The following is a 23,260-nucleotide window of genomic DNA, read 5'->3' as shown; positions in this document are numbered from 1 at the left end:
TTTCACTAAAATGTGTTTCCCCCCCAAATTTCACATTTATGCAAGGGTTAATAGCAAAAAATACCCCCCAAAATTTGTAACCCCATCACTTCTGAGTATGGAGGTACCCCATAAGTTGACCTGAAGCGCAATACGGGCGAACAACAATGCTCAGAAGAGAAGGAGTCATATTTGGCTTTTTGAGAGCAAACTTTGCTCGGGGGGCATGTCGCATTTAGGAAGCCCCTATGTTGCCAGGACAGCAAAATAACCCCCACATGGCATACCATTTTGGAAACTAGACCCCTTGAGGAACATAACAAGGGGTACACTGAGTATTTACCCCCCACTGGTGTCTGTCAGATCTTTGGAACAATGGGCTGTACAAAATTTTTCATTTGCACAGCCCACTGTTCCAAAGATCTGTCAGACACCTGTGGGGTGTAAATTCTCACTGCACCCCTCATTAAATTCCGTGAGGGGTGTAGTTTCCGAAATGGGGTCACATGTGGGGTTTTGTTTTTTTTTGCGTTTGTCAAAACCGCTGTAACAATCAGCCACCCCTGTGCAAATCATCTCAAATGTACATGGTGCACTCTCCCTTCTGGGCCTTGTTGTGCGCCCCCAGAGCACTTTGCGCCCACTTATGGGGTATCTTCGTAGTCGGGAGAAATTGCATTACAAATTTTGGGGGCGTTTTTCCCTTTTACCTCTTGTCAAAATGAAAAGTATGGGGCAACACCAGCATGTTAGTGTAAAAAAAATCTTTTTTTTTTTACACTAACATGCTGGTGTAGAACCCCAACTTCACCTTTTCATAAGGGGTGAAAGGAGAAAAAGTCCCCCAAAATTTGTTAGGCAATTTCTCCCGAGTACGGCGATGCCCCATATGTGTCCCAAAACTGTTGCCTTGAAATACGACAGGGCTCCAAAGTGAGAGCGCCATGCGCATTTGAGGCCTGAATGAGGGATTTGCATAGGGGTGGACATAGGGGTATTCTACGCCAGTGATTCCCAAACAGGGTGCCTCCAGCTGTTGCAAAACTCCCAGCATGCTTGGACAGTCAACGGCTGTCCGGCAACACTGGGAGTTGTTGTTTTGCAACAGCTGGAGGCTCCATTTTGGTAACAGTGGCGTACCAGACGCTTTCATTTTTATTGGGGAGGGGGGCTGTGTGGGGGTATGTGTATATGTAGTGTTTTTTTTACTTTTTATTTTATTTTGTGTTAGTGTAGTGTTTTTAGGGTACAGTCACACGGGCGGGGGGGGGGGGGGGGTTACAGCGAGTTTGAGCTGCCGCGCAAAATTTGCTGCATCGCAAACTTGCAGCCTGATACTCACTGTAAGCCCCTGCCCATGTGAGTGTACCCTGTATTATTAAGTTAAATCTATACAAAACAATCAATTACTACATTTTCTTTCCAGATCTATTCACTATGACTGTGCTGCTGTAAGGATATTTATACAGCCTATTAAGGGAAAATGGTACAGAAGCTTGTCCCTTTAAATTTACTCTCTTCATGAGTAATTTTTCCCATAAATATCTTTCTTTAAATTAAACAAGAGTGAACAAAAAAAAACAAAAAACAAAAATCACCTGGTCTTTAAGGTGTTCAACTTCACTTGGTAAAGATTTGTATTCAGACAAGCTCGCAACCTCCTGTGTTAAAGCAGTCTTTTCTTCCAAAAGATTTGCCAGCTGCTTTGAATATTCTGCAACCTTCTTATCAAGCTCAACACGAGACAGGAGATCTGCAAACGATACAAAGGAGCATTGCATGCAATTATCAAAACATAAAACTAGGATTCATTTTGGCAAACCTATGACTGCTGTAAGGCTGGGTTCACATATGTCTGACTCCAGAAATCCAGCCTAAAACTTGATGTAACTGATGGCACTGTGCATCAGTTGGTTAGCATCTGGCGTCCATTATTTCTCAATGTAGAACAGAGAAATGCAGCGTTCCCTGTCCAGCGCGTCCAACTTGACACACCAGAGGAATGTGAACTGTTCCATTCAAATGAATGGGATCAGTTGTCTCAGTTTTTCTACATCACCAGAGGGAAATGGCACTGGACGATGGCATATGTGAAGGGTGCCTAAGCGACCAAAAGTGATTAAAGATGCCCATTTACACAATGCCATCACTAACTATGATTCATACAATGTCAAGGTGACCAGTTATTTTTTATGTTCACGTCAAGTGTTTTGTTGGTTACTGGATTATCCCCTTGATTAAGTGGGCTTGAGACTGGGTTTACACACAGTATTTTGGCAAGTAATTTTAGTCTAAAAAAAGGAGTAGAATAGATACAGAGAAAACTATAATGGAAAGATTTGCACCCCTTTCCTGGTTTTGTTTAAAAATACTAAGATTTGGAGGCGGCCTGTCCGTCACAGTCACGTCAGCATGCTGGCCCCGGCTCCAAACCTCACTGCACACACAGGCCTGGTTAGCCCTGTGTGTCTGCTCCTAGGAGAATATACAGCATATTTCCTGCTGCTCAGCATGAAATATATTGCATATATGCTACGTATTCCCCTACCTAAAGGGGTATTATTAGCAAGGGCATTTCTTTTATTAACATTAAGGCCCATTCTTACTCCCTGTGCAGCACTTCCTTGTGCCGGTACAAAGAGCGTCACATTCAGTGGGCCAATCAGTTGCCAAAGCCATGTACTTGTCTTGACACCAACACCAGTAGGTGCTGCAGAGCAGGATCAGTCTCTGTGACAACAGTGGCTGCGGGGGAGAGATGAAGTATATGTTATGTTATCTTTCAATTTAACAAAGGACCTGAGCCTAAGGGTATGTTCACACTGCAAAATTCTGCAAGTGGACTGCACCATTGACGGCAATGCAGTATTCGCAGAATTCCACGCAAAGAATAAACATTGCTCGCCGCTGAAAGACCTGTTCTCACATATGGGAACGTTCACTGCGCAGAATTCTGCGGGTATTTCACAGTGTGAACATACCCTAAATCATCACAAAAAATATCCTCTTTAATATCCCTTAATCCCCTTAAGGACTAGGGATCGACCAATTATCGGTTTGGCCGATATTATCGGCAGATAGTCACGATTTTGGACGCTATTGGTATGGGCAATTACCTTGCTGATAATCCGATAATGCCCGACCCCCCCCTACTGCGCCGCACCCCCCCACCACCGCGCCGCACCGCACCACCGCTGCCCCATTGCCTCCCCCATTCCCGGTTTTATAATTACCTTTTCCTGGGGCCCGTGCTATTTCTGGCTCCTGCGCGTCCTGTGTTACGCTGTGCAGCGCAATGAGGAGTGACGTCCTCAATGCGACGTCACCGTTAGTGCGCACAGTGACAGCTCAGGAGGACGCCGCAGGAGCCAGAAGAAGCGTGCACCCCGGGAACAGGTAATTATAAAACTGGGGATTGGGGGGGGCAATGGGGCAGCGGCGGTCTCTGGCCCGGGGCGGTGTGGTGGGGTGTGTGGCGCAGTGCGGTGGGAGGCTAGTCGCGGTGGTGGTGATAGGACTCAAGACCCCAGGACAGGGGGAGAGAAGGGGGCGGTGGCGGCGGTCTCTGGCACAGCAAAAGCCGCTGCAGTTCATTGATTTAGAGCGCCTGCTTTAAATCAATGATCTGCAGCGGTGTCGCCGGGGGGGGATAAATAGCCGATAACTTATATTGATATTCCGGTATAAGTTATCGGCTATCGGCGCTAACCTTCACAGAGTATCGGCCCTAAAAAAAAACGATATTGGTCGATCCCTATTAAGGACTACAGGTTTTTCCACTTTCGTTTTTTCCTCCTCACCTTTTAAAAATCATAACCCTTTCAATTTTGCACCTAAAAATCCATATGATGGCTTATTTTTTGCACCACCAATTTTACTTTGCAGTGACAGTCATTTTACCGAAAACTCTACAGCGAAACGGAAAAAATAAATCATCGTTTGACGAAATTGAAGAAAAAACGCCAATTTTGTAAATTTTGGGTGCTTCTGTTTCTAAGCAGTAAATTTTTCGGTAAAAATAAAACCTTATCCTTATTCTATAGGTTCATATGATTAAAATGATACCCTGCTTATACAGTATAGGTTGGATTTTGTCGTACTTTTGGAAAAAAATCATAACTACATGCAGGAAAATGTATACGTTTAAAATTCTCATCTTATGACCCCTATAACTTTATTTTTCCGCGTATGGGCCGGTATGAGGGCAGATTTTTTGCGCAGTGATCTGACGTTTTTTGTATTGATCAGACTTTTTGATTGCTTTTTATTCATTTGTTCATGATATAAAAAATGACCAAAAATAAGTTATTTTGGACTTTGGAATTTTTTTTGCGCGTACGCCATTGACCGTGCAGTTTAATTAATGATATATTTTTAGAGTTCGGATATTTGGACTTAGGGAAAGGGTTAAAATCACATTTATGAACTTATTTTTTTTTTTACAATGTTATAGCTCCCATAGGGGGCTATAACTTCATACACTGATCTTATACACTGATCACTGCAAAACCTGTGGTCCTTAAGGGGGATATTCAAGGGTGATTTAAAGCGTACCCATCAGATCACTCAAAAAAAAAAAAAAAAAAAAAAAAAAAAATGTTATTTTTCATTTTCACAGACCACTGTTCCAAAAATCTGTCAGACACCTGTGGGGTGTAAATGCTCACTGCACCCCTTATTTCATTACATGAGGGGTGTAGTATCCAAAATGGGGTAACGTGTGTTTCCCAACCAGTGTGCCTCCAGTTGTTGCAAAACTACAGCTCCCAGCATGCCCAGACAGCCGAAGGACATGTTGGGAGTTGTAGTTTTGCAACAACTGGAACAGTTGGGAGACCACTGTGTAGTAGTGTCCAAACTGTAGCCCTCCAGATGTTGTAAAACTACAACTCCAAGCATGCTCAGACTGCCCAGGCATGCTGGGAGTTGTAGTTCGGCAACATCTGAAGGGCCAGATGTTACAGAACTACAACTCCCAGCATTCCTAGACTGTCTGGGCATGCTTGCAGTTGTAGTTTTGCAACATCTGGAGCGCTACAGTTTGGACACCACTGTATAGTTGTCTCCAAACTGTGCTCTTCCAGATGTTGAAAAACTACAACTCCCAGCATGCCTGGGCAGTCTTGGCATGCTTGGAGTTGTAGTTTTGCTACATCTGGAGGGCTACAGCTTGGGCAGAACTGTATAGTGGTCACCAAACTGTGGCCCTTCAGATGTTGCAAAACTACAACTCCCAGCATGCCCATACAGCCTTTTGCTGTCTGAGCATGCTGGGAGTTGCACTATGGCAACTTCTAGAAGGCAGCAGTGAAGATCCCTTCCGACTAATCTTCGCCGCTGCCTCCTTACTGCCGCCGATCCCGCCTCCTCCTCGTGGACTCCGGTACCCGCCGCCATCTTCTCCCCGCTCTGCCCCGACATCAACTGCCATTGGTCAGTTAGTCCTATTCGACCAATGGCAGGGGATAGGAGGAGGTGGCATCACTGTCACCTCGCTCCTATCCTTCAGGATGATTGGGGATGTCTCTGACATCTCCGATCATCCCTATTTTCTGGGCTATCAGGTCACCAGAGACCCGATAAGCCCGGAACCACTGCAAATTGAATTGATCGCTGACATGTGGGAGGTCTCAGGACCCCCCCAGGCGTTGTCACGGCATGCCTGAAATTTTTCACGGGCGTACCCATATGCCCTCAGTCCTTAAGGACTCTAAGACAGGGGCATATGGGTACGCCCTCAGTCCTTAAGGGGTTAAATCACATTTATTAAGATTTTTTTTTACTATCTTTAAGCCTCAATAGGAGACTATAAGATGGAATCATTAGATTGCATACACTGTTCAATGCTTTGCGATAGCATAGCATTGATCAGTGTTAACTGTGCTTGATTGTGCCAGGCTATGGTGGAGCATCGAGCCACCGATCGGACGGAAAGGAGGCAGGTAAGGGCCCTCCTGCCATCTCCTCAGCTGATCGGGACATCGTGATTTCACAGTGATGGTCTTGAACAGCTTCGCTGTGCTGCCGGGAGCGTTTATTTTATTTATTTTTGACACCGTGATCAACTTTGATTGATGACACCATTAAAGGAGTTAATGCTAGGCATCAATGCAATCGGTGATGTCCGGCATTAGACACTGGTCCAGGCAGCCGATAGAAACCAGTACCACCCTGCTATGGCAAGGGCTCAGCTCCTGAGCCTACGTCATAGAAGGGGAGTGGGCACAGGGCATACATGTACGTCCTGCGCCCTTAATGGGTATTTTTTTTTAGTTTACTTGTGCACTATCAACATGTTGGAGGAAGAAAGGAGCTGCGGGGACCTAGCACTACCATACTGGCAGCTGCAGGGAATCAGGGCAGGTAAATGTGTTTATTAAGTGCAAGCCTTGATTAAAAATTGTAATTATACTAAAGTGCAATTAAATAATGAGTAAACAGTTGCACAGAACCCACACGATTTAATTTCCCTGATCAGAACCTGTTTCGGGTGTTTAAATATTGAAAAAATATATATAATAAACTCATGATTAAGAACAGTTCAAAACCTGTTGGCGTTTTATTTTACTCTTTATCCCCATGTGTGTTTTGTAAATTTGAATGGATCTATAATATAAGATTTTTTTACAGAAGCTTGTGACTGGAATCAAGTATCTATTTTTGGTTCTGCTTTTACTACCTTTCAGAGTCACTAGCTCATTCACACAGGGTTTTATTTCTTTATATTTTTAACCCCAAGGGGCATTAGCAGAGTTACTGTTCACATCATTTCTAAATTTACAACACCTTTTTGTGCCAAAAACACCTAAATCAGTGCAAAAACTGATTTTCTGGCATAAAATGTATCTGGTTAAGTACATGTGTTTTTTTTTCTTTATCCCGTTAACCCCTTTAAAATGTAGACAGTAAGATTTTCTACTTCTATACACACACACACACACACACACACACACAACCTTCTACACAAATCACTTCTAGTAGTCTATAGATCCTTATATTAGCAATCCTAAAATGTAAAACAAATGTAAAAAAAATGGGATTATGTGATTTCTAATTAGAAACAGCACCATACTTAGCCACTATCAGTTTTCTGTACTGCTCATCCTCATTTACTTTACAATGTGGCTGAGCTGCACTAAACACAATCCAGTGATAAGTGTGCATGGGGAAAAAGCAGCCATGTTTTCCCCCTCAGATACAGCTCCTTTATTTTCACATGCAGTTTCAATTCATCAAAACAGTCATGGTATTTTCTAACAAAGTTTAACATAACTCTTTCTATATATAAGCTTGTTAAATATTCAATATGAAAACAGAACAGTAATGACAAATTGACCAACCTTTGGGAACTTTTCCAGCCATGAGGCCGTTGATCTGGTTAATCTCATTGTAGGCGTTCTGTAATTCCTTCTGAAAGTCGGCCTGCATCCTCTTGTAATTAGACTTCTCTATCTCCAGTTGTCTTTCAGAATCCGAGGCATCTTTCTCCCTTTTCTCACAGCGTATTGAGAGCTCATCCTATGCCAAAAACACATACGCCCACAAAACAAATTGAAAAAAACTTTGTAATATTGTGTAAACACCCACTCAGTAATGAATGTCAAGTAAAATAATGATTTGTTTTTGAATGAATCTGCACCCAGGTATTCCTCTGTGCCATAACTGCTGTAAACTAAGTATTTCTCACTGCAGCGTTAGAGTAAAGCTTAGTTTGTCAGTGCTTGTCAAGATTTGATGCGGCCCGTGGTTTAGGCAGCATAAATTTACTAACATGTAGAGCAAGGCTTGAACAAAGAAATCCAGAGGGCACTCACCACGGGTCAAGTGAACAACTTGTCTTTATTTTGACCAAAACATCAAAAAGTGCAGGATTAAAAGCTTGGACACCACTGGTGGCATCAAACCTTTTAATCCTGCACTTTGTGATGTTTTGCTCCAAATAAAGACATGTTGTTCACTTGACCTGTGGTGAGTGCCCTCCATATTTCTTTGTTCAAGCCTTGCTCTACATGTTGTGTCTAAGGATTGAGCACCCCATGTCAATGATTATCTTACACTGTGATCCGTGGCTCAGTATTCCTACCTGCGTGGGGAAAGACGGTGCCATTTGTGCTTGTGCAGACCACTGTATCCGCTATAAATCTACTAACAGACTCCCTTGCAAACAACACTCTGCCCTTACCATCTTCTCTTTCAACTCCAGATTCTCACTTCTCAGGAAGGCAGCTTCCCTCTGAGAATCACGAGTCACTGTTTCAGCATCACAAAGAGACTGCCTCATCTGAAACACTTCTTCGCACAGCTTTTCACCGTCACCCTGAAGAGAAACACAAAGTATTATACAGACACCTAGATGCCAATGGTTTGGAATGTGTTACAGCTGTAAGTCTAAAACTCCTACCATGGATGCTGTGAGATCTAAATATCTAACTTTCTTTTGTAGCATTTCAGAATCTTTCTTCAGTTCTGCTATTATTTTTTCTTGTTCTTTCAGAAGATTAGATTTATTTTCCAGTTCATTCTGAAATTAAAAACAAATGGATAAACCTTATGATCTGTTCAAAATTGTATATTTTGTATAAAGGGGGTTAATTACAATACAAGCAATAGAGACTAATACTGTCTGGAACTCTAGAACAGTGGACAAGTCATACATTTTAAAAAGTCCAGCTCAGAAAAATGTATCCCCCCATCCAACCACTGGGACACCCCACAATCTCCTGTCGGCATCACAGCCCTCGCATAAAGCTGTGGTTGAAACACCCCTCCATGCATCTCGATGGGAAAGTCATTGGCTGTGACTCCACTTCACTAGGATGTGGAGTCAGACAATGAATATGTAAGTTAAGTAGGCGTAGACATAACTAATTCAAAAAGGAATCCAAGAGATCTGCACCAAACTAGAGTTCAATATTTTTTCCCCTGTGCAAGAATACTTTCCTTTTAAAAGGAGCACTCCTGTGCAAGAACAATTATCCCCTATTCAAAGGGTTTGATCTCCAACAGCTAGGACCCCCGCGATTTCCTGTACAGCACCTCGGCAATCCTCAGGAATGGGGCGTGCCAGGGCCCGCAGGAAGCGGCAGCCAACACAGCCACTCCATATATCTCTATGGGAGAGTTGGAGATTCCTGACTGCTGTATGTTAGGCTCCCCAATAGAGAGACATGGAGGAGGCGTGTCTGCCCTTCTTCGTGTGGGGGTTGACATGCCCCGTTTCTGGGGACTATCAGGGTACCGTGCATGAGATCCTGGGGGTCCCAGTGGTCAAATCCACCATGATCAGACACTTATCCCCTATTCTTTGTATAGGAGATAAGTGTTTCTGCACTGGAGTACTCCTTTAAATACTTTACTCTGAGATACAGATATTACCAAAGGATATAAAAACTAATCCCAATATTCTATTGTAATACTGTATGCTTGTAAAATTCTGACACTTTTCTTCATGATGTTCAAGGGTTTGGAAGAAATAGAATTTTGCTTTAATAGATTGATATAAGAAAATCTCACCTCAAGCTCTTGGTTGTACACCTCTGCATTCTCAACTAACTTCTTTAAACTGGAAATTTCATGGATTAATTGTGCCTGGAAAGCAATTAGCAATAGGGCAGGAAGCATTATAGCAGGCCTTGAAAAGATTAAACACCATCACCACAGGGAAAAGAAGAAAAAAAAAAAACCACACCACTTTAAGGAGAATTAATTAATTCAGCCGCCAAGCTAAAAAATCTCCACTTTCTTCATGACAATATATTTTTTCTTGCTGAATTTTTCCTTGCTGAATTTTCTCTGTGAATACGCGATCTTCTGCATGGAGCAGAAATGATACAAAATCTGCACTTCTGACGAAAAGGTAACTTCTCTGACAGATTCCACCAAAGGATTGAACATGTTTGATCCCCAGACAGATTTTAGTTCCTCTACGAAATTTCTGACAACTGGCAGCAGAATCCCCATCGAGATAAATAGGGGACTGCTGCAAAAAATTCCTTGTGAAAATTCCACACAGAGTTTCCATAGTGTGATTGTTTCCTTGCTGTTTTGGAGCTAAAATAAAATGTTGCCATTTTTGCTAGTGACACTTGAGTACTGTGGACACCCTTGCATCCTTGGGGAAAGTTCTAAATCATTCTTGCTTACATGTTGCAAGCAGATCGAATGTCATGCTTCCAACTAGGAAAACCAGTTGGAGTACAGCAATCTTAATGTGTCTGGTCAAGCAAAAAAATTTAATATGGAGAAAGTGGACAGTTTGTGTGTTTTTAAATCACATGCAAAAGGAAATAATCAATGGCACCTAAAATGTGATAAATGTTTGAATTTTGGAAAACATGAAGACAAATACCACAACAACCACAATTAAATAAATAAATTCACGTTATGATCGTAAAGGTCAGTATTGTTACTGGACAAAGGGTCAGACTTGTTATGGGAAGTCTGAAGATAGTTGAACACTGTACTGGGCTATCTTCTGAAGTTCCATAGAGGGAGAACGGAGCAGCAACTAAGCATGCAGTCTGCTGGTCCATTTCCTCGGAGGACCAGGGACCCCTATTCTGATGATTGATGGGGGCTCTGCGGTCAGTCCTCCAATCAGTATTAATTGTTTTGACAACAAATAGAACAGAAGACAGGACAGCACTTGCCATCCAACGTAGCTTTATTCAAGAGTTTCAATGGCGACAGGTAGGTGCAGAGGTGGAGGCGAGGGACAAGGCCAAGACAGACTGTTTCACGCTGTCACAGCACTTCCTCAAGCTGAGTACCAGCTTGAGGAAGTGCTGTGACAGCGTGAAACAGTCTGTCTTGGCCTTGTCCCCCGCCTCTGCACCTACCTGTCACCACTGAAACGCTTGAATAAAGCTACGTTAGATGGTGAGTGCTGTCCTCTCTTCTGTTTTATTTGTTGCTACATACTCCATCGGACAATGCACCACCGCTACCAACAGTTACTCGGGTTCCGCTGTTGCAGTCCTCCGCTAGCTACACCTGTTGAGCCTTAGTCCTGTAAGTGCCGGACCATCCTATCTGTCTTCAGGTTATGAGCATTAATTTTGGGATTACACCTTTTAGGCGCAAGAAAACATTTTTGACAATGTTTGTCAAAAGATGATTTTTTTAAATTTTTTTATTAAAAAGGTACGATAGAATGTACACAGCCATGACAAGTAGCATAAATCATTTAACGTGTGTGCTCCCTTTGAACAGCGCCTATCATTTCAACCCAATTCTGACATGTGAAAAGTTTTTATTGGAGGGGATTCAGGTATCGACACTCCCACGATCACTAGAATGAAGCAGCAGAAGCACACAGCTCAACCCTTCACTCCATTCTTTGAAGCTAAAGTGAGTGGTATACAGAGTTATAAAGAGTCCAAGGCAATTTCATATACCTCCCACTTTAGGTGCACAGATGAAGGAATAAAGGTTGCACACAGAGCTGCTTCTGCTGCATTATTCTAATGATTTGTGGGAATCTCAGCAACCAGACAAACTGATAAAATGTTGACACTATGATGTCAAAACTTTGTTGAAATTATAAGGTACAATACACTTTGAGACACAGTAAATATATATTTACACACAGTAGAATTGCACTTTTCACATGTAGTCAGTCTACTCTCCGCATTCATTTGACTTACCTCATGATCTTTTTGAGTTTGTTTCTCCAACATTTCAAATTCATTGGTTTCATATTTCTCCTGAAGACATTTTTCCAAGTCAGCAATTTCTCTTTTCAGGCTTTCATTCTCAGCTACTAAATGATCAAAGTTATTCTTCATTATCTCCAATTCCTCATGAGTGCCTTGCTAAAAAAAAATAATAAAAAAAAAAAATGATGACAGTTTAATATTAATGTGACATAGTAGCACTGGGTAAGCTCAGTGTCGCCAAATGGTCACTTACTTTTTCTGCCATTAGAGCTTCACATATTTGAAGAGTTTCCATTAAGTCATTTTGTTCATTCTGGAAAAAAAATTACATATTTTCATCTTTTAGAAGACAAAAGTCCAATCGGCTTTCCATCAGAATCCACATAGTACTTGCTATAATTGTGGAAGACTGAAGACCTGTACATGTGGGTATAACGCCATAATGGGGGATGACTGGGTTCCCTAATTCACAGCTCTGTTCCTATATTAGATTAACAGCCATATATTTTACAAAGCCAGAACAGTGCAGAAATACTGCTGTGTAAATGTGGCCAAGGGTTATAAACACAGCTCTGAATAGCATATCTGACTGGTAATGCAGTAATATTTGTCCTTCGGTAAAGGAAAAATGCAGAGCACTCACCAGGTTCTAGAAACGGGGACTTCTTTATTTCATATAGAAAGCAGTGCGGGTTCACATGTAGGGGAGCAGGATGGAATACATGCGGGGGTATTCAAGTTGGCGACGGACCGTTTGCGTGCCGAGAGGCTTCGTCAGGCCGGTGCCGACTAAGCACCATGGCGCGCAAACGGTCAGTCGCCAGCTTGAATACTCCCGCATGTATTCCATCTTGCTCCCCTGCATGTGAACCCGCACCGCTTTCTATATGAAATAAATAAGTCCCTGTTTCTAGAACCTGGTGAGTGCTCCGCATTTTTCCTTTACAATTGTTTACTGCACTGTACCACATTGCGTGATCAGCACCATACAGGTCACAGGTATGACTTCCAGGGACTATGCAAGACGATCAGGGGGAGTGTCCTGTTCTGAACACCTTCTTCTGCGTAATATATGTCCTTCTGTTACAACATTGCAAAACCACCTGGTAACCCAATATCTACCACTGCATTGGCGCTGTAAAAGGAATCTACATCAGTTGCCAGCCATCTATCTAAGGCTAAGGGGGGGGGGGGGGGGGGGTAAGTCCTTCCTTTATATGTCCTATTCCCTTTGAATACATTTCTGTCTTTGGCTCAAAAACTGCAGTGGCAGATCCAAAAACTGCCAGAAAAAATAAATAAATAAATAAATTTAAAAAAAAAGTGGAAACTTAGCCTAAGAACTATGACCTAGACGGGGGACACCTCAATGATTTGCTGGTTATTTTAGTGGCAAGTTCCACTTTCGTTTTTTCCTCCTTACTTTAAAAAAAAAAAAAAATTTGCACCTAAAAATCCATATATGACTGCTTATTTTTTGCACCACCAATTCTACTTTGTAATGACAGTCATTTTACCCAAAAACCTATGGCGTAACCAAAAATAAATAAAAAATCATTGTGTGACAAAATTGAGGAAAAAAACAAAACACCATTTTGTAAGTTTGGGGGGGCTTCCGTTTCTACGCAGTATATTTTTCGGTAAAAAAAAGACACCTTATCTTTATTCTGTAGGTCCATACAATTAAAATGATACCCTACTTATATAGCTTTGATTTGGTCTTACTTCTGGAAAAAATTATAACTACATGCACAAAAATTTATATTGTTTAAAATTGTCATTTTCTGACCCCTACAAACATTTTTTTTTACGTGTACAGTATGAGGGCTCATTTTTTGTGCCATGATCTGAAGTTTTTAGCGGTACCAGTTTTGTAGTGGACTTTTTGATCGCTTTTTATAAATTTTTTCATGATATAAAAAGTGACCAAAAATACACTATTTTGGACATTGAAATTTTTTGGCAGGTACGACATTGACCGCGCAGTTTAATTAACGATATATTTTTATAGTTCGGACATTTGCGCATGCGGGGATACCACATGTTTATTTTTATTATGGTTACATATTTTTTTTATATGGAATTTGGGAAAAGGGGGGTGATTTAAACTTTTAATAAGGAAGGGGTCAATGTGTGTTTTTAACCCGTTAACGATGCAGGACGCAAATGTACATCCTAGTGAGGTGGTACTTAACGCCCTATACATAATGGCAAGCATTGGAGTGATGCTCAAGTCAGAAGCGGCAGGTCCCAGCTGCTGATAGCAGCCTGGGATCCGCCGGTAATGGCAGACATCCGCGATCGCATGGATGTCTGCCATTAACCCCTCAGATGTTGTGGTCAATACAGATCACGGCATCTGCAGCGCGGCGGTCACTAAAATTTATGATCGGATTGCCCGCAGCGATCCGATCTTCCATAACGGCAGACCGAGGTTCCCTCACCTGCCTCCGCTGCCTTCTATGGGTCTTATGTTCTGGTCTGAGATCGAGCAGACCAGAGCAGAAGATGACCGATAACACTGATGATAGCACTGAACAGTATTAACAATCGAATGATTAGTCCTCTGGGGACTATTAAAGGGTAGCTCCCACCATCCTTTTTTTTTCTGTCCCTGCCTATTGCCAATCTATCCCTAACCCCCTCCCTGCTTTTAATTTTTATTTTTACTATATTAAAAATGCTTTTTGTCTGCCTGGCAGTGTGCTCACTAGACTTCCCCAGCAGGCACCACGTCACTGATGCCTGCTGGGGCCGACACTTCCGCCCCTAGTTTATCTACACAGGGTGCCTCCAGCTATTTCATCACTACAACTCCCAGCTTGCCCTGACATCTATTGGCTGTCAGGGCATGCTGCGAGCTGTAGTATTGAAACAGCTGGAGGCACCCTGTGTAGATAAACTATTAGTTACATGCGGCACTAGCCCGTCCCCTCCGTCTCTCACCCCGCCTCCCCCGCACCATACCCCGTTCCCTCCATCACAACACCCCCCCCTACCTCCATTACACTTACTGCAGAGTCCGGCAGCGGGCGTGCAGGGACAGCGGCGGCGATGTGCGGGAGGAGTGGCCTCCCAGCCAGTGGCTGGGGAGCCAATGCGCTCGCTCCCTGCCTGTCTGATTGACAGGCAGGCAGCGAGCGCAGGCTGAATGAAAAAGGACCGATGCCCGGCCGCATCGGTCCCTTTTCAGGCGTGACGTCACGACAGGCTGCAGCCGGCCACTAGGAGGGAGACCCCTAGTGGCCGGTTTTCAAATGTAAATTAAACAATTTTAATAAAAAAAAAAAAAGTATATTAGAGATATGTTGTAGTACATAAGTACTACAACATATCAAAAAATAAAGTTGGTGACAGTGCCCATTTAAAGTGTAAAAAGTTAAAAAAATATTAAAAATCCCCTCCCCCCTATAAAAATGTAAAAAACTGTTCCATTTTACCCCCCAAAAAGTGTACAAAAATGTTTTTATAAACATATTTGGTATCGCCGCTTGCGTAAATATCGAAAATATTAAAATATGATGTTAATGATACCGTACGGTGAATGGCATGAACGTGAATTTTTTTTTTTTTAAAGTCCAAAATTGCTGTTTTTTTTAAATAACATTTTATTCCCCCCAAAAAATTTTTTATAAAAATTTTAAGTTTTATATACGCAATTATGGCATCAATAAATAGTACAGATCACGGCACAAAAAATTATCCCTCATACCGTCGCTTATACGGAAAAATGGGGGGGGATTTTAAACGTACTAATTTGGTTAAAAAGTTTGCGATTTTTTTTTAAGTGCAACAGTAATAGAAAAGTATTTAATCATGGGTATCCCTTTAATCGTATTGACCAAAAGAATAAAGAACACGTCATTTTTACCGTAAAATTGTACGGCGTGAAGACTAAACCTTCCAAAATTTGCTGTTTTCTTTTTCATTTCCCCACACAAATAAGGAGATTTTTCAATACTTACTGTAAAATCTCTTTCTCGAAGGATCCATTGGGGGGGACACAGACCATGGGGTGTATGCTGCTGTCACTAGGAGGTTCGACACTATGGCAACAAGAAAAGTCGGCTCCTCCTAGCAGGATATACCCGCCCCCAGGCCACTGAGCTAATCAGTTTTAGTCACAGAGCAATAGGAGAGGACCGACAGGTCAAGAGAAAACCACAAACTGTCCGAGCACCCAGAAGAAAAGGCAACTGAACAACCTTCGGACAGATAACTGAAATAGGAACACCAGAAAAAAAGGGTGGGAGCTGTGTCCCCCAATGGATCCTTCGAGAAAAAGATTTTACGGTAAGTATTAAAAACGTACCAAAGCCGTCCCTTGGGTGGGTAAGGAATCAGACAGGTGGACAATTGGACCACCGCCGCCTGCAACGTATTACGGTCTAGAGCAGCATTAGCTGATGCGAAGGTATGAATCTGGTAACACCTTGAGAAAGTGTGCAAAGATGACCACGCGGACGCCTTACAGAACTGCAAGGGCGAAGCCACGTGGCGGAGGGCCCAGGATGCCCCTAAAACGGGTGGAACGAGCCAAAAACCCTGAAGGGTGGGATCTAACCCTTGCTGCGGTAAGCTCCCGAAATATCAGACCAGATACACCGAAAAATGGTGGGCGCAGAAGCACGTTGTCCTGTACGACGACCTTCCGGGGAGAAAAAAAAAAAAAAAAAAGAAGGGGGGGGGGGGGGGGAGCGGGGGGCGTCACACTGCCGAAAGGAAAGAGTGACAGAGATAAGTCCGAACAGCCCTCACCACAACCCGGAACAAACGCTTCCAGGGATGAGAAGGGGCCGGACAAAAGGACGGTAGGACGATGTCCTCATTGAGACAAAAAAAGTCAAAACAATCTCAGGTAAGAAGGATGGACCTGAACGGAAAACCACTTGTCCTGGTACACAACCAGGAAGCAAGAAAGTCAAGAGAGAGCTACCAGCAATGACACCCTCCTAACAGAGGTAAGAGCAATAAGGAACGCCACCTTCCGGGGAAGGGGGCGAAGAGAAACGTCCCTGAGAGGTTCAAAAGGGGAGCCTTGCAGGGCACCTAAGATCAAGTGCAAGTCCCAAGGGAAATAAGGGGACTGATAAGGAGGGCAGCTTGTACCACTCCCTGGACCAAGTTTGGACATGATAATTGAACGCCAGAGGACGTTGAAAAAGAATGGAAAGGGCCGATCCTTTTACCCTTAAGGGAGCTGAAAGCCAACCCTAGGGCCAGCCCCGACTGGAAAGGAAAAGGGGGTCGGGAAAGGAAAAGGCTGAGTTTCATACCAATTAAAATAATACCGCCAGTTATGGTGGTAAATTTTGCAGAGGAAGGCTTGTGAGCCCTCAGAATGGTGTGAACCACTTGGGAAGAGAAACCGCGGGTCCTCAGAACCGCTGTCTTAACCGCCACGCCGTCAAAATCAGAGACGGTAAATAGGGGTGGCACAGGAGACCTGAGATAGGTCTGGACGATAGGGAAGGTGCAGCGTTAAGTCGTTCAGGAGCCTGACCATGACAACGTACCACGCCCGCCGGGCCCAGGCTGGGCCAATAGAATGGCGGAAACGCCCCACTGCAAGTTTCCTCAGGACCCCCGAAAAAGAGAAGAAAGGGAGGAAACAGATAAGGTAGGGTAAAGCCCGACCACCAAACAGATAAGGTAGGGCAAGGCTCGACCAAGAGAGAGGAACGCTTCGGTTGTGGCGGGACAAGCAGAGGTCCACGCCTGGAGCGCCCCAGGGGTTGAAGATCACAGAAAAACACCCCTGGATGTAGGGACCAATGGCTTTGGACGACTGAGGACCGGCCGAGAAGACCACATCCCAGGGACGGCCAGACTGAAGATAGCTGAGATGGCCGGCAACCTGAGTTCCGCCCAGGAGGGAAATTCCCAAGAAGCAAGCAAAGAAAGAATTGCCCTAGGCCCCAAAATGTTGAAGGGGAAAAAGCTTCTTGGGGGGCCAAGACCCCAGACCGGGCGGTCCCTGAAAACACTTCCTGTCCATTCCTTCCAGTCTGTCAGGCTGGGGAAGGAACACCCCTGAAAAAAATTAGGGGGGGAAACAAAGCCACCATAGAAGGGACCGATAAGACTGACGAGAGAGAACAATCTTGCGATCGAGAGACAATGGAGACCTGTCCCACCGGAAGAGAATCATCAGTTGAAGAGGTCGGTGATGAAACTGGGCAAATGGCACTGCCTCCACCAACCGACCCAGGACATCCATGCGAAAGCCAATGGAAACTGGAGCAGGGTGCCGAAGTCATATGACTCTTTATAAGAGTCGGCGGAGTCGAAAGCGGGCAGAGGCCGCATCGAACTGGAGCCCCAGGAGAGCGGTTGGGCTTGTCCTAATTGATCATCCAACCGAAGTGAGACAAGGTCTGGAGGTTGAGACTAAGACTCTCCAGGATCTGGGTCCTGCCGAAGGAAAACCGCGCTTGAACCTTCTTCGTTTCCTGAAGCTTCTTGTCAGGGTGACTTCAGGGGGATACCAGAAGGGCATAAAATTCAGCATGAGAGCTGAAAGTCTTGTTCCTGGGTCCTTTAGATGGAAGGTGTCTCTTATGGCCGCAACCACTGAGTACACCACATCAGGCACATGCGTGCTGTCCTCTGAGTCGGAGGCCGAACCAGAAACCTCATTCACAAGTTCTCCAGGTGAATGGGAACGAGGTGAGGCAGCCCTGAAAGAGGTCGGGCACGATGAAAGGAAACTTCTGGACCACGTCCGAAGTTCCTGGGTCCTTTAGCTGGTAGAGCGTCAGATGCTGCGAGAGCGTCCGAATAGGGGGAGAGCGGGACCCTCCGGAGGGCCGGTGTAGGGAGGGCCTCTCCAAGGCAGTCACCACATAATGGGAGACCTGAGCCAAGTCTGATATAGACTGGGAGAGGGAGGGAACCCAGGCTGGAGGGCCGGCCGAACCCACCGGGTCTGGAAGAACAACCGGGGTAGAGTAGCAGGGGGCTCTGGGGGAGCAGTGGAGCAGGCAGAACAAGTGGTTCAGCAGAACCAGACAGTTTAGAGATACATTGTTAACAGGTTAAAGGAGTGGCTAACACTTCAGTTAACTGTTTAGAGGGAGGCCGTTCTGGGCCTTTCTCACCCAAGACTGTGTTCCATTCCACTGTGTTGCTGATACAGTCTGCTTATCTTACTGTTTCACTTGCCTTGAGATCCCCATAGACCACAATGGGCCTATTTTAAAATTAAACCACAACTGTAAAACTCTGTCCCACCTCGGGACTCGAACCCGTGGTGGTCTATAGGCTGTCAGAGAGGAGAAATGCCGGCCAATAGCAAGGGAGGGGCGTGTTAGGAGCAGAGGACACCGCTGATTGCCCCCTGCCACCATAATCGCGCGCACAGCGCTGATTGGTGGTCGGTTCGCATCCTGAGAAGTATTAACAAGAAGTCCCGTAATGGCGCCCGCTCCTTGCTCCGAGCGCACATGGGAATGCATGTGCGCTCGCGGGGAACTGAGCGGACTGGATGCCGCCGGCAGCAGCCGCTGCTGAAAGTGAAAGTAAGCCGGCGCTCAGAGCGCCCGCATAGAAGAATGCAGCGGCCGTCAGCCGCTTCAATGTAAAAACACACTATATATTATATATATATATATATATATAGTGAAGTAAGCTGTGCAGATCCAAACTGCCACTGCTTACCCCAGTAATAAAGGACCCCCTGTCCAGGCCAGCCTCATTAGACCCATGAGAAAGGTGGGCCAAAAACTGAGAGTCTCCAGATGTTGCAAATCTGCACCTAAGGGAGAAAGGGACACTCACCTCAGTCAGAAGAACTTACCTCATGATGTCTTCATATTAAGTTTTCAGCCAGCTTTTGTCACCTGCATCATGCCGGGCTACCATGTGCGAGCGAGGCGAGCAGGGAGATAGGGTGACCCGGACCCATGAGGTACAAACCCAGGCGCTGACCGTTGGGGGTTAACAGCGCATATACACAATGTCTGTGCCCCCTCAATCGCAATGGGGAAACAGTGAACCGCAGTTCCTGAGTCCCCACCTGAAAACAGGAAAGAAAATGGAATAAAAAAAATCTAACATCCCTAACTAGGAAAATAATAAAACATAAGACCTGGTCTGGAGAGAACTTCAGACCATGTCCACCTCCTTAGACACTAAGCTTAAACTGATTAGCTCAGTGGCCTGGGGGCGGGTATATCCTGCTAGGAGGAGCCAACTTTTCTTGTTGGTCTGTGTCCCCCAATGGAGCCGATAGATAAAGTATTTTTCTGATTGCACCATACACTTTATGGTAAAATGAGTGAATGCATTACAAAAAGGACAACTGGTCGCCCAAAAATCAAGCCCTCATACTAGTCTGTGAATGAAAATATAAAAGTTATGATTTTTTTTAAGGCAAGGAGGAAAAAACTATAACGTAAAAATAAAATGGTCCTTAAGGCCTTAAACTTTTTTTTTTTTTACTTTTGATTTTTTAACACTTTTAGTCCCCTTAGGGGACTTTTAGGGGGAATCATTAGATTCTTCATACAGATCAATGTGGTTTCATAGAACCACATTGATCCATGTGCTTGGCGCTCAACTGATAAAGCCTGGCCCTGGACCACCAGGGAGAGGTTAAATGTCCCTTTAGATGCTGCTGTCAACTTTGACAGCAGCATTCTAAAGGGTTAATAGCCACCCACGGTAATCGCCGCATGTCGGCTATTAGCGCCGGCACCCAGCTGGTCGAGTCGGGAGCCCGCGTCATACAACGGTTGCAGTCTCGTCCTTAGTCGGCAACCAGTTAAAGAGTTATTGTAATCGAAATAGTTTAGACATGTCAAAAAGTTTAGATGATTTGGGGGTCCCTGCAACCAGTCATACTGAGCGTCCAGTCTAGAAGTAAAGCACAGCTGCAAAAATGTTTACATTTCTGTGCGACATGTCCAAAAAGTCTTTAAATGATAGGAATAATAAAGCTGTGTTGTTCCTCACATTTTCAGGACCGTTACTTCCTTCCAAATCTGCTATCTTTTGTTCAAGCATTTGGATTTGTTCCCGGCAGATATCATGAGTATGGCTAGAAAGTTGTTCCTGGACAGGATCCTGGCCCTCTTCTAGAGCACTGAAGGGCAAGCAATTCAATTTCTTCTGCTCTTGCTCGATGTCACTTTTCAGTGGCATTAATTCTTCAGGTACATCCAAGAGGTTTCTGGGAAGAGGGCTTTGTTTGCCATCTTCAGGTAGACTTTGAATCTGGTCTTTTAAGCTGGTTATCTCCAGCTCTAGAGTTGACACATCTCTCTTGTTTTGTGATTGAAGTTGTTGTTTTAATTCTGAAGTCTCTTTTTCAAGAGATTCTCTTTTTCCAACTTCCATGTCATATTCTTTAGTCAGTGTGTGCAGCTTGTCTTCTAACTCTGCCACTTTCTGTTCCATTTCTTTGCATTTTTGAAGGGAAAATTCTTTTGTCAGAGTGCTGTATAAGGAGAATTAATTATATATATTAAAAAAAAAAAGTTTCACAAAAAAAAAATTCTGCATAATTTTATGGTCATAATCATAAGGTTATGATTAGAGCAAACAAAAACCAACAACCACCACCAACCTTGAGTTTTCTGAAAAATCTATCATGGAGTGAGAGAGAGTTGTTGTCCTCTCCCTTCGAGTAACTTTGTTTCCAAAAGTCCAGTCTGCATCTTGGGCATCATCAAGTACACGGCTTGCATCAAAGTCAGAAAACTCTGTACATATCGCTAAATTTGATGAAACAAACATTGTATATGCTTAATAAATTAATTTCAAGAATCATGAAGACCTGACTACTAGATAGCAATGTACACTTACAATCGTCAATCTCTGCTATTGATGACATTTCAGAAACCTTTGGTCGCTTGGCAAAGTTAGCAGTCAATTTAGAGCCAATTTCAAACGGTGAAACCCCAACTGTACACAAGCTATCTTTGAGCTTCCCTGGGGCCCACGTGACCCTCCTTTTTCGTTTAACCTTTAAATAAGTGAAGAAATTGTGCCAGGTTATAGTTATGCAGAAGTAGAAAGACATCTTGGAAACATATACAGTGGTCCCTCAAGTTACAATATTAATTGGTTCCGGGACGACCATTGTATGTTGAAACCATTGTATGTTGAGACCACAACTCTATGGAAACCTGGTAATTGGTTCTAAAGGCACCAAAATGTCATCCAAAGATAGGAAAAAGTGAGGATTAAAGAAAAAGAAGTAGATAACTAATATAGATAAAGCAAATCCTTACATATAAAAGTAAGAAAGATGTGCTGGGAGCTGTAAATCACTGTGTGTGTTTCCCAACCAGAGTGCCTCCAGCTGTTGCAAAACTACAACTCCCAGCATGCCTGGACAGCCAAAGGCTGTCCGGGCATGCTGGGAGTTGTAGTTTTGCAACAGCTGGGGATACCCTGCTTGGAAACACTGGTCTATGTAGAGGACAGGAGCTTCTTCAGGGTCCAGTGCAGTACACGCAGTGTCCAAAAAAAGTAACATGGAGTAGCCCTTACCTGGTGTCCAGAGGAGCAGGTAACCCTGGTAGAGGTAAAGTATATAGAACATGTAATACCTCCCCTGTACTGTAGGGGGCGCTACCAGACATCAGTCAGTGCATACGCTTCAGTAATACAGGGGTTTACCAGTGAATGCCCATTCTGATTGGTCAGTTCTTCCGGCCATTGACACGATTCCCAGATCTGGACTGTCTGTAGCATTGTATGTTGAGTCTGGTTTCAACTTACAATGGTCCAGAAAAGACCATTGTATGTTGAAACTATTGTATGTTGAGGCCATAGTAAGTTGAGGGATCACTGTATTCAATTTATACAGGCTTGAATAAAGAGAAAAAATGTACCCTTTGGTCATCAATGGACTGCTGAGAAGACGCAACAACTATGTTTGTTAAATTCCATATCCGATCTTCCCTTTCTTTTTGAAGTTGTTTAATTTCTGCTAGTAACTGGGAATGTTCTTCTTTAGCCATGGCTTGGGTTTTTATCTCAGAAGAGGCCTTTATAAAAGCACAAGGAGAAAAAAATAAAAATAAAGAGGAATGGTAAAATATGAGAAGTAAAATTAACATTATTTTAAAGTTTTAAATAAGAGTATATGCACACACACTTATTGAGAAACTAGCTCAGTGAACCATTCTTCCTACCTCCAATTCTTCAAGCTGTTTCTTCAAATCCATAATTTCCTTTCTGTATCTTTTAAGCAAAGCTTGGTCATCCAACACCTCATTAACATGTGGAGTATTTCTTACATGTTTGGCTGTGCTTGCAAACTGCATAAGGGAAAAGGCAAAAATAGTTAATGTATGCGAGCACTAAACTGGTTTAGAGTGGCAATATATTTAGCTTTAGAGTGACTATTCGTGTAAAATATGAATGGTGCAAGTCCAGAGTGCTAGCCATTTTTTAGAGAATGGTTCTCTATTCTAGTTGGGCCAAGAAGAGGGATGTCTATATGCTCTAACAGGGCAAATGGACAGGGTCAGTCTTCATGATACAACCACTAAGATCACCAAAGACCTTAAAAAGGGAGTCCTATGAATATATAAAACTTATTCCATTAGTAGAAAGCAAAAGAATAACTTTTTATAAATTCATATAGAAGCCACAGATTATTTTGTTTGGTA

At 43.6% G+C, this 23,260-nt stretch overlaps 1 protein-coding gene across 3 annotated transcripts in view; it reads right to left on the bottom strand.

Moving 5' to 3' along the window:
- Nucleotides 1–23,260, bottom strand: part of CENPE (centromere protein E) — a 112,853-nt gene that overhangs the window by 80,165 nt on the left and 9,428 nt on the right. For all 3 annotated transcript variants that reach the window (XM_056566319.1, XM_056566311.1, XM_056566327.1), the window contains exons 11-22: nt 22,781–22,906; nt 22,478–22,633; nt 21,444–21,603; nt 21,205–21,352; nt 20,592–21,075; nt 11,890–11,949; nt 11,625–11,792; nt 9,493–9,567; nt 8,381–8,500; nt 8,162–8,296; nt 7,320–7,497; nt 1,578–1,732 (exon numbers count right to left, since the gene is read on the bottom strand). In XM_056566319.1, coding sequence (XP_056422294.1) covers nt 1,578–1,732; nt 7,320–7,497; nt 8,162–8,296; nt 8,381–8,500; nt 9,493–9,567; nt 11,625–11,792; nt 11,890–11,949; nt 20,592–21,075; nt 21,205–21,352; nt 21,444–21,603; nt 22,478–22,633; nt 22,781–22,906 — 1,965 coding nt within the window. The remainder of the gene's footprint in view (nt 1–1,577; nt 1,733–7,319; nt 7,498–8,161; nt 8,297–8,380; nt 8,501–9,492; nt 9,568–11,624; nt 11,793–11,889; nt 11,950–20,591; nt 21,076–21,204; nt 21,353–21,443; nt 21,604–22,477; nt 22,634–22,780; nt 22,907–23,260) is intronic.

This window comes from Hyla sarda, chromosome 1 (genome assembly GCF_029499605.1).
Source record: "Hyla sarda isolate aHylSar1 chromosome 1, aHylSar1.hap1, whole genome shotgun sequence".
NCBI lineage: Eukaryota > Metazoa > Chordata > Amphibia > Anura > Hylidae > Hyla > Hyla sarda.
The sequence above is the reverse complement of the archived record's forward strand: the minus strand, read 5'-3'. Positions and strand labels throughout refer to the sequence as shown.